Source organism: Tubulanus polymorphus, chromosome 1 (genome assembly GCF_964204645.1).
Source record: "Tubulanus polymorphus chromosome 1, tnTubPoly1.2, whole genome shotgun sequence".
NCBI lineage: Eukaryota > Metazoa > Nemertea > Palaeonemertea > Tubulaniformes > Tubulanidae > Tubulanus > Tubulanus polymorphus.
In genome coordinates, this window is record NC_134025.1 from 12453481 (window position 1) to 12471033 (window position 17553).

The 17553-nt window shown below is 37.6% G+C and overlaps 1 protein-coding gene across 2 annotated transcripts in view; it reads left to right on the forward strand.

The window, feature by feature from the left end:
- The window catches only part of LOC141899120 (mitotic checkpoint serine/threonine-protein kinase BUB1-like), a 35263-nt gene that overhangs the window by 1639 nt on the left and 16071 nt on the right, over positions 1-17553 (forward strand). The window contains exons 2-18 of one of the 2 annotated variants that reach the window (XM_074785276.1): positions 1887-1946; positions 2779-2923; positions 3006-3202; positions 3419-3588; positions 5038-5246; positions 5765-6083; positions 6320-6470; positions 6996-7212; positions 7671-7833; positions 8257-8611; positions 8756-9223; positions 9669-10177; positions 10252-10361; positions 10920-11003; positions 11199-11288; positions 13421-13569; positions 14865-15078. In XM_074785276.1, coding sequence (XP_074641377.1) covers positions 1887-1946; positions 2779-2923; positions 3006-3202; positions 3419-3588; positions 5038-5246; positions 5765-6083; positions 6320-6470; positions 6996-7212; positions 7671-7833; positions 8257-8611; positions 8756-9223; positions 9669-10177; positions 10252-10361; positions 10920-11003; positions 11199-11288; positions 13421-13569; positions 14865-15078 — 3610 coding nt within the window. Of the gene's footprint in view, positions 1-1886; positions 1947-2778; positions 2924-3005; positions 3203-3418; positions 3589-5037; positions 5247-5764; positions 6084-6319; positions 6471-6995; positions 7213-7670; positions 7834-8256; positions 8612-8755; positions 9224-9668; positions 10178-10251; positions 10362-10919; positions 11004-11198; positions 11289-11369; positions 11446-13420; positions 13570-14864; positions 15079-17553 lie in introns of those variants that run through there. The other variant, XM_074785285.1, reaches the window with a different exon arrangement.

Below are 17553 nucleotides of genomic sequence, written 5' to 3' on the forward strand. Positions count from 1 at the left end.
TATGGATCGCATACACACACACACGGGGATCCCTGCGCTATGGGTCGCTTAAGAATGCGGGGAATTGTGCGCTACGGATTGCTATGGGATATGGGGAATACTTTAACACTAGACATCTGCAGTTTGAGAATCGTAAAAAATCTGAAGTTCGATTTCTCTAAACTATATAATCTGAAAAATATTACAAACCAATGTTTTGAGTAAAGTGATCTAATTGAGCTTTTAAAAACGGTAAAAATATGAATTTATGGAAACAAAAAGTTCGTTGTTGAAGATGGCGCTAGCTTGCGCTGTGGATTGCTATGGATCGTTTTTGCGGGTGAGGACGTCGGCGCTATTTGACGCTGTGGATCGGGTCCGTACAAAAGGTCTAGTCGCTAAAGCTGCGCTGTTACCGGTATGCGATCCACTCATTTTTTCGCTGGATCGTCTCTGTCCCAGCGCTTTGGATCGCTCATTTTCGTTTCCCGGCCCCTGTAGGGCTGGAACTTTCATTGACTAGTGCATAACGTGTAAAAGAAGGTCCCAACTTAATTCTAAATTGGGTTGACTGTGGTAGATAGTTAGCCTACAGCATACAGGGTTTAGCAGCCTATTCGCGTGACGCTGGAAGGCTTGGCTCTTCTTCATTAGTGCCTGGCTGTCAGTCCATACAGTCTCATGACTGGCCGAAGTCAGATGCTCATAGATTGTCACCAAATTCTTTCAGGTCTATATGATAACCCAGACGAATTACGGTCAAAACATCCTCATGCCAAAACGTCTTCGGTCAAAATGTCCTCGTCTGTATTATATTCTGTCCACACTTGTTTGTTAATTAGAATAGAATCTTTTTAGCATATATATTAGCCTAGGCCAAAGCATCTAAAATAAATCTCATATAAATGAATTATGAATGCATGGTAAAAGAAAGAGCGCAGTACCTTACGATAGTATATGTACGCTAAGTGTGATGCCATACAACGTATGTTTAAGGAAATCAGATATGGGTGAAGGTGAAGTCAATTATATATTGGACACTAGCTGTGATATTCTACTTGGATCGTTACATAGTGTATTAACTTATCGTGCTCAAAAAACCTCAGTTAACGGTGATAAGTTAAATGCATTGATGGAATTACAAAGGATTCTGATTGATAAGTTGTTTTGGTAGGCGGACATTTTGCCTTAAAAAGGCGAGGATGGTGTAACTGGGTCTGCACTGACTTTTCGGTAGGACGTTTTGACCTGTCACCACCCAGACATACCAGTGGGCCACACGAAAAAGATGTTATTTTCTCGGTAGGGCCTACAAGAAATTTGAAAAGCCCCCCACTGAGAATATCTTGATAATGATGAATAAATTAGGGAATTTGAATTTTTGGTGTCTCAATCTTGTTTTTACTGCTGATGACAATGATCAGGGAATTTTGGGTCAGGGGAAATCAGAGAATTTGGGATTTCCAGATCTGTAAGAACCCTGTTTTAAGCGCTCAATTACTACTAAAATGATCAAAACTCGCAAAATCAGAATGATTTCTAGTTCGTTTTCAATCAAATTACTACTATTTTCGATGTGAGATTGCGGTGAAAACTTAGGAGACACCGAGGTAGTCAGGTCTGGTGGATTATAGGCCTAATCATTAAGAGTCTATCTGCCAATAAGTCTGTTTTATGTATGACATTTTTATACTTTGTCCATGACAAAATGAAATGGCTAGATTCTGATATTGTGCACAATTTCAAGGACCGGGTTTTGTAATCAGGCTGAAGATAAGCCTGAAAATGTTAAGCTGAAAAGCCATGAACTGAAATGATCCCATTTCAGTGTTTCCACCATAAATTACTTGTCTATTCAAAAACACCATGAGTAAGTAGCCTAAGTCACATAATTCCTTTATTTGCAGGCAGTTTGAAAATGAGATTCGGACATATAGTGGAGACGATCCACTTGAAGTATGGCACAGGTAATTATGATTAGGGTTTTCTGACCATTTGGCATCCCTTTCCAACCTACCTTTAAAAGCCTTAAGGCTGCTGCAAATACTGATGCAATTTTGATTTTATAAATAATTTTCCAAATGTTTGCGTCAATTACAAATGAATTACTAAATGGAAATGTGTAAATAATTAAACATTCATTAATGATGGAATGTGGTCTATAAACTGTTTGTTACGTTATTGAAGAATAAATATGCAAGCAAAAGTTCACATAGAAATTCACCAAAAATTGTCACGAAATCATAGAAAGGTATAAAGTTAAACCAGTATTAACCACTATGCAGTGTATGATTGACCAATATTACATTGCATCTTCTTTGAATTGCTGGGTATCCATATACATGTAATTATGTTATTGTTTTATACCGCACTATAGTTGAATTAAAAAATTCCTCCAGCAGCAGTATAGTGTGGGAGCTGTCATCAGTGAAAGGGTTAATGCTTTGAGCATCATTATTTCATCATCTAAATTGAGCCTGCGAGACCTGACAATGCCCCCTCATCAAAGAAATTGTATATACTATAGGCCTACTACTATATTTATTAAAATGGTTCAAAATGTAGGAATAACTCTGAACATCACCGCGACACTGTTCATATCATGACAAAGAGTGTAATGGTCTTTGAATCTGCCATTAAAAGAACATTTCATGCAAAAACTGGAAATTACAGGGCTTTACTATGTTTGCAAAAAATCCTAATTTATCGAAATTCCTGTTTGCTGTTTGTCTTTATGTGGATGCTAGTGTGCATGGGTTTTCATTGGTATTATTGGGAAACTCTCTACTTAATTTACAGGTACATAAACTGGACGGAACAGAATTTTCCTCGCGGAGGTCGAGATGGAAAATTGTTGCGCTTACTTGAAGCTGTTGTTCATAAATTCAAAGTCGTTGAAAAGTATAAAAATGACAAGCGTTACGTTGATGCATGGTTGAAATTGGTGAGGGGAAACCTGATTATTTCATTACAAAATGATTCAATTGAATTTGCACTTAATTCAATTTTGCTCCAAATATTTTCAGTCGTCGATGCATAATGATCCCTTAGCTATGTATGAAGTGATGTGGGATCTTGGTTATGGAACTACTATCGCGGCTTTTTATCAGACCTGGTCATGGACTGTTGAACAGCTTGGCAATTTCAAAAAAGCAGATACTATTTATCAATACGGAATTGAACGCAGAGCGGAACCTTTAGACTGGCTAACGCGCCAGCACTCGTATGTATTAAGCCTGTAGATCCATTTTTAGTCTAGATGATATAGCCCTGATATGCATTCTGTTTCAATGCTTGGGAGTGGATTTTTTAAAGAGATTTTGCCATCTTGTCAACTTTTTCTATTACTTCTGAACCCTTAAGCATGCTGACTGCCTGAAGGACTTAACTTGTACTGTAAACTCCACTTAAAGAATCAATGAAATGATTTTCATTGTAGTGAATACCAGGCCAGAATTGTGAAGAGAACCGCTGGTGAATATGTCGACCCTTGTGAAGGTGTACCGATGATAATGCAACACGAGCAACAAAGAATACACCTCGGACAGTTACGAGGTAGTGGCAAAAATAAAACAGTCGGTAGTAATCGTGTCCAAGCAACATCACATGGTAAGTGTAGGATTGTCGCCTGTTTGTCAAACTTCCTTCTTTAAGGGGTTCACAATGTTTAAGCTAACCCTTTCACCACAGTGTGATTTACATATCAAGAAGATGTATGAAATATTGCATCTAGTAGTGCATTGTAACCAGAGGCTATTCGTTATTGAGTTCAACTTAAGTTTGAAAGGTGGAAGCACTTCTTAAACATCATGAAATCTTAGGAAATGACTACTGGTATAAGCTGTAGCACACAATGGCGAATCTAATGGTATTCACAGCTGCCAACTGTTCCTGATTTTCAGTGTTTGTTTCTTTTATAACAAGAAACACTGATTTGATTTGTTTGATGCGTAAAAGAAATATGAAATATGTTACTGATGCTCCTACTGTTGATTACTGATTAATTTGAACTTTTTCTTTCATATTTCAATGAAATGATACTGAAAAAAATTTAATTTGTTTCTGATAGCACTTTTCAGAGGTTGGCCGCCCTGGGTATTTCTATGTTAGTGAGTGGGTTTACACACCCACCACCAGGACCATTCTCTAACTTTCTTTATTTGAAGTTGCCCCTATTAAGTAGTTTTGTAATTGGCAATTTCATGGTTACCATCAACTAGTCTACATTTTACCTGATGAAGGAATGAAATTTGCAACATTTAATGCATAATCTTTATCAAGGTTTCCAGCGGTCCTTCCAAGTCCTTCTTTGTCCTTCTTTTGGAAAAAGTTTGGACAAACATCATCTTTGTCCTTCTTTTTGACTTTAAGTCCTTCCTCTTGATAAAAAAGTCCTTCCAAATTTGATCTTTGTCGCGAATTTGACTGTTGAAGTATTTTCTTACTCAGACCTGGTAATTCAATTGTCAGTAAGATTGAATATACAGGAAAGTGTTATGGAATTACCCTCACATGTATGATTGGTCTACATGACGAGTACTGCGGCCAAGGCATTGCAAAAAATGCTTCCTTATGGGCCTCATTTTACTGGAAAGTAGGCCTACTTCTTAGGGAGTCCTTTTGGGTCTAAAATTGCCGAAAAAGTCCTTCTTAGTACTTCTTTTTATCCTGGCCTTACCACTGGAAACCCTGTTTATACACGTGTTAAACCAGAACTGGATATATTTGAATATGTCAATGCATCCTTTAAAATCAATTTGCTACAGCAGACGCTGTTTACCCTTGAATTGATTGCCTCAGAATATCCTGTGTGCCCTGGACAATATGTTACAAATTTTCTTACTCGAATTCATGGTGATAACGACCCATGCCTGCCTTGACTGCCCCAGAATTCGTGTACCTTGGAGAATATATATTGGTCGCACTAGCTGAGACAAGCAATGTCTATTGTATCATCATTAAATTAATATATGTTTAATATTGAATTCCAACACAACATAAATGAATATGATGAATTCCACAGAATCTAATTTTATTTATACTATACATCATTTTCAGGATCTCGTTCCGGATTGGGAGTTGCACCACTTCAGCTGCCACAACCGCAGATGTCAAATGCACGCTCAAATGGTGTTCAAATTTTTTGCGATGAAAACACTGTATCGAGGGCAATTCCAGCCCAGACTGGGGAGTGGCAATCGATACCTAACCGTTCAACTTTTGATACTGAAAATGAGAAAAAAGCCGGTGTTTGGACTAAAGCCAAGGTAATACTCGTGCAGGCTTTAATGAAATGCTATCTATTGATAATGAACAAAAACCCTGTGGAAACCACAGGATTTTTTTAAGCCGGAACTTCAAACTTTTCGATTCCAAAATGTAATAGATGAAATCTAAGTGACAGACTTCTCATCACAACCAGTGATTTCATATTGCCTAATTAAGAAAAGAAAACAACAGTTTTGGGAAGAAGACACCTTCAGTTGGTGTCAAAACACAGAGAAAATCTCGCCTAAGATATTGTCTGTGCTGTGATAATTTACCGTTGAATGATTAATGATTTAGATCTATGAATAGAAGTTATTTTCTGCTTATTTTTGTGGGGATGCGTAGGGGATGGCCTAGAAGTGATGTTTGATGAAACTAATTTTTTGTTGCTTCTCGGGACAGTATTTTAGATATGCAACTTCTGTCAAGTTTGTAAACCAAGGTGAAGTACTGTATTAGATAGATACAAATGCGATCTATTGATTCATAATTTCTTTTAAAATTCATTATATGACAGGTTAAGCAGAAACATATGAACAATGTTAATTTTGCGGATGTTTCACAAGTCAGTCGACCAGATTTTGATGTGCACGAGGATGCAAATCAGCCTCCGCCTGCTACACCAAAACATTCTCAGCTCCATTTCAATGCTCATAGTGTCCTGAGTGATAGAAAACCATCGAAATCATATGATATCGTGCATAAACTGCAAAACCCGCACCCGACTGAACCAACAGATATTCTGGTCATGTGCCGTAAGGACCAAATATATCAGGGCGTGGAGGAATTCCAGTTCGAAGAGATACGAGCTGCTCGATTTATGGCGAAACGAAAAGGTATTCAATATTTCCAATTTATGTATATCTCGGTTATGATATTTTTCATTCTAGATAGGCAAATAATATTTGATGTACATGTATTATATGATAATCTTAGGGATCAGCCGACTGAAGTTGAATTCTGAATCTTTACTGCACTGCTCTTAGTTCCAGTTTTAGGAAGAAAGTGTTAGCCTGAAAGTAACTAAAAGTATCCTTCCGGATCTCACGAGTTAAGATTTTTTTCTATCTAGAGGAAGAACAGAATCATCTGATCCAGGAACTGGCAGCTAAGAACCAACAGTTGCAAGCTGAACGGGAAGCAGAGCGGAGGGGATTCCAGGCTGAACGAGAAGAGATGAAACGGCGATTGTTAGAAAAGGAAATGTTCGTCCAAGCTATGCAGTGAGTTTGAGTAAAGTATTATTTTTGATACCAGAGGCCAATAAAAATGTTCAGCTGTTCTATAGTTTCTCATCAACTCTCTTCCTGAGAAATTCATTAATTCATTGAATTATCGAAGTTGAGCAGTCCGTTGACAGAGCAGTTTTTTTAAGTTGATGCAACTGACTTAAGAGGAGTTAATTGTATATATCATAGTCAATATGTCAATAAACCATGTCAATAAACAATAACAATTCAGTTTTTCACCAGTAGTTCTTCCCATACTGCCTTGTTTGTTGATATCCCCTCATCCTGTTGTTGAGAGCAGCAGTACTGGGACCTAGAAAAAGACATACAAGAAGGAAACAGCTAGAGTGACTTTAAAAAGTGTACCTTCATTATGATTATAAAGATTATCCATTTGGAGGATCGCAGAACCTTCACACCTCTGGGTCTGCCCTTGACTGTGATTTCTTGAGTTTACTGCACTAGTCACCAGATTCTAGCAATTCTCATTCATCATTAATTGTGTCAATCATTTTTCAGACAAATGACTTTGGATAAAGACAATTCTTCAAAGCCACAAATATCGGACAACTCTGCTTCAAATGATTCAGGGAATGCAGGCAACATCATGAGTTCATCTGGGTGTAGTAAATCAAGTATAACTGCACATGAATCGGCAAGCTCACTCCTGAAATCACCAAATTGGAGTGCCAGTAGCGGAAAAACTCCAGATAGTAATAAGGGAATATTGAAAAAGGTATGTTTTTTCTTTCAAACTTCTATATTCACTGCGGTTCATTTCATTCAAGTTGAACTTGTATGTCAGTGAATACCGGGAACTGACAAGACCCCCTTGACCCATTCACTACTTGTAAGTATACATTCTTGCGTACTGAGACCATATGAGGCCATACGGCATAACAAGAGATGTACCTAAATTTCTAATATATGTACCAGTACATACTTCAAGATTATGACCTGTATGCAATTGACTGCCATATGTCAAAACCTTCCTATCCTGGATAGAAAATGATCTCAATATGACAATGCTGCTACGAGGCCGGTTCACTGGCATTCCCAATTCAGTTTTTTGGCGTGATTTCACTGTTCCCTGAATGAAATGCCACAGTAACGCTTCCAGTACTCTTAAATACAACTAATATTTATTTTGCTATAAGGTTCGTTTTATTACTATCTGTTTACTTGCACACACAGAGCTTGATTATGCCATCACCAACTGTGAATACGAAAGAAGCAATGCAGGCAGTTTTTGGCATGTTCAACAATACTCTTGATGTTGAGGCGCATTTTGGATTTGGGCCAACAACTAACAACAATGCAGAAGAACCAATGGAGACCAACTTCTTGCCTTTGGGTGGTAAGCAAATCTATTTTTGTGTTTCCACAAATTTGTTTTTGAACAAATGAACCTTTTGTGAAAAAATATGCTGAAGAATGTAGAGATATTTGGTAGGAACGAAAATTGTCTCTGTAAATGTTGGAATTTAAATGTTCACCTATCTTGAGCCTGGCAAATCAAAAGAACTCACATATATTTTTTGAGATTTTATCATGGTTCCTATGTCTAGGAATTATCTTTCAGGTTAAGTACAGTAGACTCCGCCCAAGTCGGATATGATCAACTTGGACGTTTGCTGAAATATTTTTTTGTGAAATTAATTATGAAATGCATAACATCAAAATCGGAAACATTTTTACAGTCCCATAAGATCGGGCTTAAGTTGAGTTTACTGTAGTCACAATATACTGCAATATTGTAGACATGACTTGAACATTTCAGCAAGGCCAAAGACTACATATTATAATGGTAATCATAGTTCTGATGCAGCAGGAATAATGCTTTATGAAGATTCTGAAACAGTAAAGCCATGTTCGAATGTGATGGTTTTTGAGGATCCTGTTGAGAAAAGCAAACCAAAACAAAATGACATTATGATTTACGAGGATCTTCATCTAGGCTACAAATCAACACCAAATGATAGGGTTAAGATTTACGAAGATTACTCTGCACCCGTAATTTCTGAAGACTCTAAGCCGATCAAGATGCCTAACCACAAACTGATGGTTTACGAAGATCCATCACCATCAAAAGTAGATGACAATGAAAAAGCACCAGTAGAAGATCAAGAAAATAGGTAAGCATGGATTTATGAATCTTTTACCATGTGAAATGGGGCTCATTACCGGTATTAAAAGTTGAACATTTTTCTCAATCCTTTTAGTGATGTTAACTTTTCAAATTTTCACACTCTTCAAATCTTTGTTTTACAATCATCCAGAGCACCGGTAGGATATCAAGTGGAAACTAAGCGCCAGGGACTATCTGGTATACTTCAACCTTCTAAAGGTATCGCCTTCGAAGCTCCGGAAGCAATTGAAAAAATGCTACATGGTTTTAACGCTGATATCGATGAACTCGATGGTATATGTCCTCTGCCGGATGACCAGGATTTCACATTTGCACCGTCTGGTGCTTCGACATCAAAATTCAATGTGCCAGTGCATATGATCTCGACGCCATTCCATGCGAGCAAGAATGTGCCACTTCCAGATGCGGGAGTCAGTAAAATTCACCGTCAACCACTGGGCGAGGTCGACAATACTTTAATGGAACACCAGCAGTATAACAGTGATGATGATGCAGACAAAGAAAACAGTCGTGATCAGTTTCGAATACCCGAAAATGTGCCTTTTGCACCTCGAACTGGTGTTCGAACACGATGCAGCATCGGATTAGCTTTACTTAGGTATGTACGTGTAAGGAACAATATTGACTCGTTGATTAGTTTATTGATTTTACGTGTTGATAGTTCTATTTTGACATTTAGCGGCGAACATTAATAGCACGGTCATTTTACACAAATTTCAGTGCGATTGTCGGCTATTTTATAGCCTCAGATGCTATAATAGGGTTTCAAATTCGAAAATTTTTTCAGGAGTGAACCCCAAACCTTCAGTGCTCGCTTCATTGTTTGGCAGTAATGGCAAATAACAGACCAAGATTTAACGATGGAAATAAGTTACTCTGAGTTCAGTTTCAAAAATCAGTTTTGGGTAGTACGCATCTACCCATCTTCGCGGTGTAACTGATTTTCATTGCTAAATCTTAAATAAACCGGGTCTTACGACATCAAATGTGTTTTTCCAGATTTCATTTCTTGTTTTAATCTCGTTAATTTGCTGATTTTCTAGCCCTATCAGTGAAACAAGCGAGAAGTCTTCTAGCAGTAACGAAGCGTCATCGAACCGCCTCGGCCTTACGACGACACACCACCATTCGACAATGCACACGCATATGAAAACGCCGCATCAAAGCATCAACCACAGCAAACACACATCGATTAACCCGATAAAGGCACTTACATTCAACAACAAATCACTGAGCGCTCATAAACTTGGCGTAAGTTTAATATCCACTCATACTGAGCCGTTGAAATTAGCGGAAATGCAGCCATTATCGGAAACGTTGAACATGACCTGTCACGAAGTTGATATCTCGGCGTACACGCCACCTGATCTCGACGGGCACGAGCAAAAAGTGATGTCCGAATCGATTATGATCAATCCGAAAAACCCATTCGATTTGAATCTGATTGCGAATTTCTTGGCGAATTTGGATGAGCCGTTGAACAATTATGAGAATTACATCGAGTGTGTCGGACTTTTACCGCAAATAAGGACAAAAGATGGATTGATCCTCGGTAGGTGATGATGGTTATGTTATTTCCTACGTATGAGAAAACCACCATGATCTAGAAATAATCTTTTTACTTAGGCGATGACACTTATATGGTGGATACGAAGATAGGTGAAGGTGCGTTTGGTAAGGTGTATACCGCTCAAACATATGAAGATTTGCTTGGCTCCGATAGAATCTGTTTGAAGGTATGGTTGCGTTTTCTAATGTCAAAACACTAACATGCTATGTTACAGTAGACCATGCGTAAATCAGATCAACGCAGAAGTTGCAACACTTCAAAATAGCTTCAGATATATTTGGCGTTTAATTCCGAAAATAAAAGATTCTCCATGATAGCCCCTAAACTAACAACATTTCAGTATGACTTTTAAATTCAAGAGTTGTAGCTAAGACCCAGTTTGGCATTTTTTGGTTACATTTGACTAGAGAGATAATATAAGTTCATTTCCAATGTTTTAAATTTTTACAAGGCAACAGTAAAACAGGATCCTGGTCTACAGGACCCAGTTCCACAGTTCTATGTTAAGGTTCTATGTACAGTTAACTCATTGAAAATGAACTAATTTTAACTCAGAGTTAACCCCTAACTCACAACTGTGGAACTGAGTCCTGATGTACAGCATTTCGAGGTCATATGCTTTTCATTTCAAGTTCCATGAATAGAAGCTTGAATCCTCGCATATTACACCAAAATATTGTTGTTTTAATGGTACCCTAACAATTCTTGTAAATTTTATCATTAGATACAAACACCAGCCTGTCCATGGGAATTTTACATTTCGTGTGAACTACAGAAAAGGTTGTCCTGTGCGAATCTGTCAGATTTGGTAGGTTAAAATCAATCCCTTAGATCACAAAATGTCTGTCAACATGTGATTTATACTGCCATCTGTTCAAAAAATTATGAAAGGATAGTTTTTTGTATGCAACTTCATTGTTAATTGGAAAATTTATTTTGGTTTATCAAAAGTCATATCAATCAAAAATGTTTGACTGTTAATTCATTTCCTGTTTCTTATTAGTCGCAAGCCTTTGCATTGTTTAACCACGGATATTTCTATGAAAATGGTAGTTGTCTGGTGACACCATTCCATCAAAATGGAAGCATACTTGTAAGTATCAGTACTTGTGCTATATTTTCATTTAGCATCCATGTTTTGGTAAATGCTATGCAGTCTTTCCTTCTCTTCAAGTTTTGATGTGACTTGTTGGTTTCCTTAGACAAGTGACCATCAATAACTTCTATGAAGAAACGACCCACAACTTAATGACATTTCGACTCTTGATTATATGTGCTATTCTCAACGGAAAAGTCTTGAAAATGGCACAATGGCTTATACAGAGTCGAATCAGGAGTAGTGCTGACATTAGCCTCAGTCCAGGCTCTGATCTAAGCAATTGTCTGATAACCCAGGACAAGTATATTCTCATTAGGACAAGTAGGTCATTGTTATCACTTGTCCACCCAATCACTTGTCCACCCAGGCTAGTACATTTCTATGTCTCAAAGCTTTTTAGCCCACTTGGGACTTTAGTCCCAGCGGGCTATTGTGTTCACTTTTCGTCCTTTCGTCCGTCCGTAGATGGAATCCAGTCATTCTGGGAAGTTTTGAAGACGCTTCAAGGTAATGTCTTGATATTTGGGTTACACATGTATCTACCCTAGACACATCTTCAGCCCAAAAACTGGCCCTGTCAGAATCAAGATTTTGTCTTCGCTTTAATCAATTACCTTGATGTTTTGTATATATTTTATTCCCCCAAGGGTCGATCAGCTTAAGAAAAATTGGGTCGATCAGACTCAAGATAGCCGTCCTATGACCTTTTTAGTGCCCAAAAATATCAATTTTGGCCCGAATTCTGAGTTCTGTAGCTTCCTACTGGTTTGCCATTTCTCATTGCAATTTGTGATGGGTATTCTTTGAAAAGGGATCTTTTATACCTGAGACAGGTATTTTTGATCAGCCAATTATGACACAATTGGCAGCCATTTTGCTGTCATCAGTACTGATTCGTAGGCGGGAAAAAGTTTTTCCACATTATATTGATACCTAAGCATATTGTGTTACCATAATCAATTGGAAAGTTGTAGCTCATAACCTGTTCAATGATTTTGGTGTGTTTCAAGGTCAATTGGTTTTTGTATATGGCCACCAGTGGGCGTTGAGTAATACAATAACTTGGTATTTCTATAGCATATTTGTACCTATGCATATTGTGTTACCACAATCAATTGCAAAGTTGTAGCTCATGACATCATCTATGATTGTGGTGAGCTTTAAGAACATTAGTTATTCTATATGATCACCAGGGGGTGTTGAATAGTAGAATAACTTAGTATTTCCTCATTACATCGGTACCAAGGCATATTTTGCTACCATGATCAATTGCAAAGTTGTAGTTCATGACATGTTTTATGATTGTGGTGAGTTTCAAGGTCATTGGGTTTTGCATATGGTCACCAGGGGGTGTTGTAGAATAACTTAGCATTTCCTTATTAAATTAGTAACGAGGCTTATTTCGTTATCACAATCAATTACAAAATCGTAGCTGCTGACATGTTCTATGATTGTGGTGAGTTTCAAGGTCATTGGTTTTTGTATATGGTCACCAGCAGGGGCCGTTGAATATTGAAGTGGATATGGTGTCCCTGGACCCCCAATTGCAAAAACTGATGATTGTGCCGCCAGTCGGATTGCCCATGTTGGGGGCAAGTGAAATTTCAGGTATGCTTGCCCCTGGCAAGTGGCTTTTATTCCTTAGATTGGACCCTGCAGTGTGACTGCTACAAATCCTCTGAATCACTGCGTCTTAGATCAGCTCATTGAACCCTCTGATGGAAGAAACAGATGAACTTACTGCGGTATATAAGTTTTGATAGCTTGTCAGTTGCTGAACTGCGGTTAATGATAGTGAGAACCATACCTTTGAACGACAATGATTGTGAACATGCACTTTACTTTGATGTCATATCACATTGCTTTGGTAAAAATGATTAAGAAATGACGCAAATGATTAAGTCAAACTTTTAACAATTTTTAATAACCACATTGCAGTAAAAAATTTGTAACTTCTTGTTACCAGTATTGATGTTGTTGACACTTTTGGTCTCATGTACCACACGGGGAACCGATGGCTGAGTGGTATAGACAATACGCTGCTGTACCTAAGACTGCTGGTTCGAGGCTTCCTCCTAATATTTTTCTATTTGAACTGTTATTCAAAATGAAACTGAAATTTTCAGAATCTAGTCAATGCTTTTCTTGGGGATAATCTACCTGAGTGGATCATGGTATATTTCACGATCGAACTTTTGCGTATGGCCGAATCGCTGATCACGTGCAACATCATACATGGGGATATCAAACCGGACAACGTGCTGTTAGTGAAATTGTAAGTTTTTCACCCTCAAAAACCACGTCGCGATGGCTGTACAGACCTCTAGGTCATCCATGGAACCTAGGTTAAAGCCTCCCATTGGTTGGCCATTTATGCTCCATGAAGTTTTTAGCCCGCTACATGCATCACTTCTGCAGACCAAAAAATTGGTCTGATCGGAATCACAATGGCCAACTTGTGGCTGAAATTTTGAAGAACCTTTCATCAATTCAAAGTTGATACTTCTCCGGATTTCTCCAGAATTTTTGATCTTTTTCTAACGTTGAGCGAATTCATTTTCAGCACCCTTATCAAAAGAATTCCTGTCTTATGTTTTATATGTTTACTATACTATCATCTTATTTATTTTGTGCACTGTTTTGAAATTTGTAAAGCCTGTTGAGTTATTTTTATGTCATTATATTCGATAATTGTTAACCGTGCATAGGGCACATCTCGGGATTACCCAGTTATTGTTTTCACCACGAGGGGGAGTTGAGTGAAAATGATTAAATCTTTTAATTTATATTGGTACCTATATATAATGCATATTTTGTCAACACAAATCAATAGCTAAGTTGTAGCATGCCATGTTCTATGATTTTGATTTCTACGATTTATGTTTATGGTCACCAGGGGGTGTTTTGTAGAGGAATATCTTAGTAACTCGTATTATATTATATTACCGGGGTTTATCGGTACCAATGTATATTTTATAACCACAATCAATTGCAAAATTGCAATGTATATGTTCTATGATTGTGGTGAGTTTCAAGGTCATTGGTTTTTGTATATGTTCACCAGGGGTCTTTGATAGCAGAATTACTTAGTATTTCTGTTCACCAGGGCAGATAGAATATTGAAATAATCTGATCAAGTTGGCACTGTATATCTGGACGCCTAGTTTATAGGATATTGGTTTTTAGGAAAGTTCCATCGGGACCTACTATTACTCAACAAAAAATCACAAATAACAGGACAGTGTGCTATTGTAATTGAAAACAGGTATTATCCTGAATCATGTTCGGATTTCGTGTAACATTTGACATCTGTTGGGAATTGGACTTTGGCCATATTAAGTAGCTTAATTCCAAAATTAGACAGATTTTACTGTTTGAACTGGTCCCCTGAAAAAGTAATTTGATTATTGTTGTGCTTATAATTGCAAAGTTTTTCATAAAACATGATTATTATTTCATATTTGTTACTGATTTTGAAAGCAACATGTAGAAACTGAACTGATCTACATGTACATGCAGTTGCAAGTAGTTGAGGGTTTGTGATTTCATCAAAAATTTAATGTTCTTTAGACCAACAGGATTGAATGATAAAGAGGCTAAGTACCAGTATGCAACTATCGGAGAAATGATGGCTGATCAACCTACACAATGTTTACAGCTAATCGATTTTGGGTGTAGTATAGATATGACTTTATTTCCTCCATCAACCACTTTCACAGCCAGTCGAGATGTAGATGATTTGAGATGTATTGAGATGAAAACCGGGAGACCTTGGACATGGCAGGTGATTATGACCCATTTAGATGAATTAGATCAAAAGATTTTAAAAGATTTGAATTTTTAAGTGTGAAAAAACCCATTTACAGAAACCTGAACCTGTTGGGTGCGATTTTCACACAATTAATTTTTGTTTTTTACTCATTGGTTTAAGCATATAAGCGAATTCAAATAAACATCACCCCTGAAAATTCTTCATATTCCCATTTCTTCTTGTATCATTAACCTCCAAACTACTCACCCCTGGCTGGTATTCAGCGGACGTTTCTTCTTACTGTACCACACAATTTTCTCTGCTCATTTATTACGTTTCTGCGTGAAATTGGCAAATAGAATTACTTATGATCAGAGTTCATGGAGGGTCTTGAAACCCTTTTCAATCCAAGGCCAGAATATAAGTGCCATCACTTTTTGTTGGTGTTTTTATATAGTTTAGAAGGGATAAAGAAAAAAGGAAGTGCCTTTTTAGCCCACTTGGGACTTTAGTCCCAGCGGGCTATTGCATTCACTTTTCATTCGTCCGTCCGTCCGTAGACGGAATCCAGTTATTTTGGGAAGTTTTGAAGACGCTTCAAGGTAATCGGTTGATATTTGGTTTATACATGTATCTACTCTAGACACATCTTCAGCCCAAAAACTGGCCCTGTCAGAATCAAGATGGCCGACTGGCAGCCATTGTTATTTGCCAGAATCAGCACTTTTTACACGTTTTTGAACTTTTTGATGGAAATTTTGAAGACGCCTTGATCTTTTGTATGTATGTGAACCCCCAGGGCCCATCAACATAACTAAAATTGGGTCGATCGGACTCAAGATGGTCGTCCTAGGACCTTTTCAGTGCCCAAATTGGCCCGAATTTTGAGTCCTGTAGCTTCCTACTGGTTTGCCATTTCTCATTGCAACTGCTGATGGGTATTCTTTGGAAAGGGATGTTTTATACCTGAGACAGGTATTTTTGATCAGCCAACTATGACGCAATTGGCGGCCATCTTGGTGTCATCAGTACTCATTCGTAGGTGGGAAAAAGTTTTTCACCAATATATTGATACCTAAGAATATTTTGTTACAACAATGAACTACAAAGTTGTAGCTTATAACATGTTCTATGATTGTGGTGAGTTTCATGGTCATTAGTTTTGGTATATGGCAACCAGGGGGCATTGATTAATAAAATTTCTTAGTATTTCTATATTATATTTGTACCAATACATATTTTGTTACCACAATCAATTGAAAGTTGTAGCTCATGACATTGTCTATGATTGTGGTGAGTTTTAAGGAAATTAGTTATTCTATATGGTCACCAGGGGGCGTTGAATAGTAGAATAACCTAGTATTTCCTTATTATATTGGTACCTAGGCATATTTTGTTACCATGATCAATTGCAAAGTTGCAGTTCATGACATGTTCTGTGATTGTGGTGAGTTTCAAGGTCATGGGGTTTTGAATATGGTCACCAGGGGGTGTTGAATAGTAGAATAACTTAGTATTTCCTTATTAAATTCGTAACGAGGCATATTTTGTTATCACAATCAATTACAAAATCGTAGCTGCTGACATGTTTTATGATTGTGGTGAGTTTCAAGGTCATTGATTTTTTATGGGTTTCGTCGTCAGACGAACCCATCTATGGCATCGTCGTCATGTCTGTCTGTCTGTCTGTCTGTCTGTCCGTCTGTGGATGTTTCTTTATGACACGATTTAAGCTGTTTGTGTGGACCGACAATTCTGTAATTTCACACAGGTATTCTCTACTTGATGTAGATGGTGCAGCTTGGTTTATATTTGATTCCGATGGTTATAAGTGCTCTAATTTGGTTAAAAGATCATTAACATTACTCGCTAGTTCAAGCCGCTGTATAGCGCGTTGCTACGACGACGCTCGATCAACATACTGGTACTCGCTGTGTAATACTGAACACGTATATACCTGCAGATATTGATCGTACTAGCACCGGTTTTAGATAGTCTAGTACCTAGCCGTTGTTCCTGAAACAACGTCTAGGGCGAAAGTGCTCATATAAGGTTAATTTTCGTCCCTCATTTTGAGGGACGAGGCTTTGAGCGTCTATTTCACCCCTTAAAACACCATCAACTTACCTCAAACTGACTGTTCTGTAATCAGATGGAAGTTAACTATTGATTGTACATAAATTTGTAATCCTAAGTAGCTTTTGACGATCGTAGTAGCTCAAAACTTTTGACTAGTCGCTTCAAAAAACAGTTGAAGTGAAGCAACATAACAAATATGGCGGCTTTTCGTGGTGCATGATGGGAGTGTAAATTACGGATTCGAACTTAAACTTGGTGCCAATGAAGATATTATTCTTGTTTCAAATTATTAAGGTTAAAATTAACCAAAATTTATGCGTTTTATCAACAAAAAAAATAACATTTAGAGTAATTTTAGAGAGACATATTGAATTTTCACATTTTATTAATTTAGTCCGTATTGGAAATCCCGATAGTGGCAATCAATTC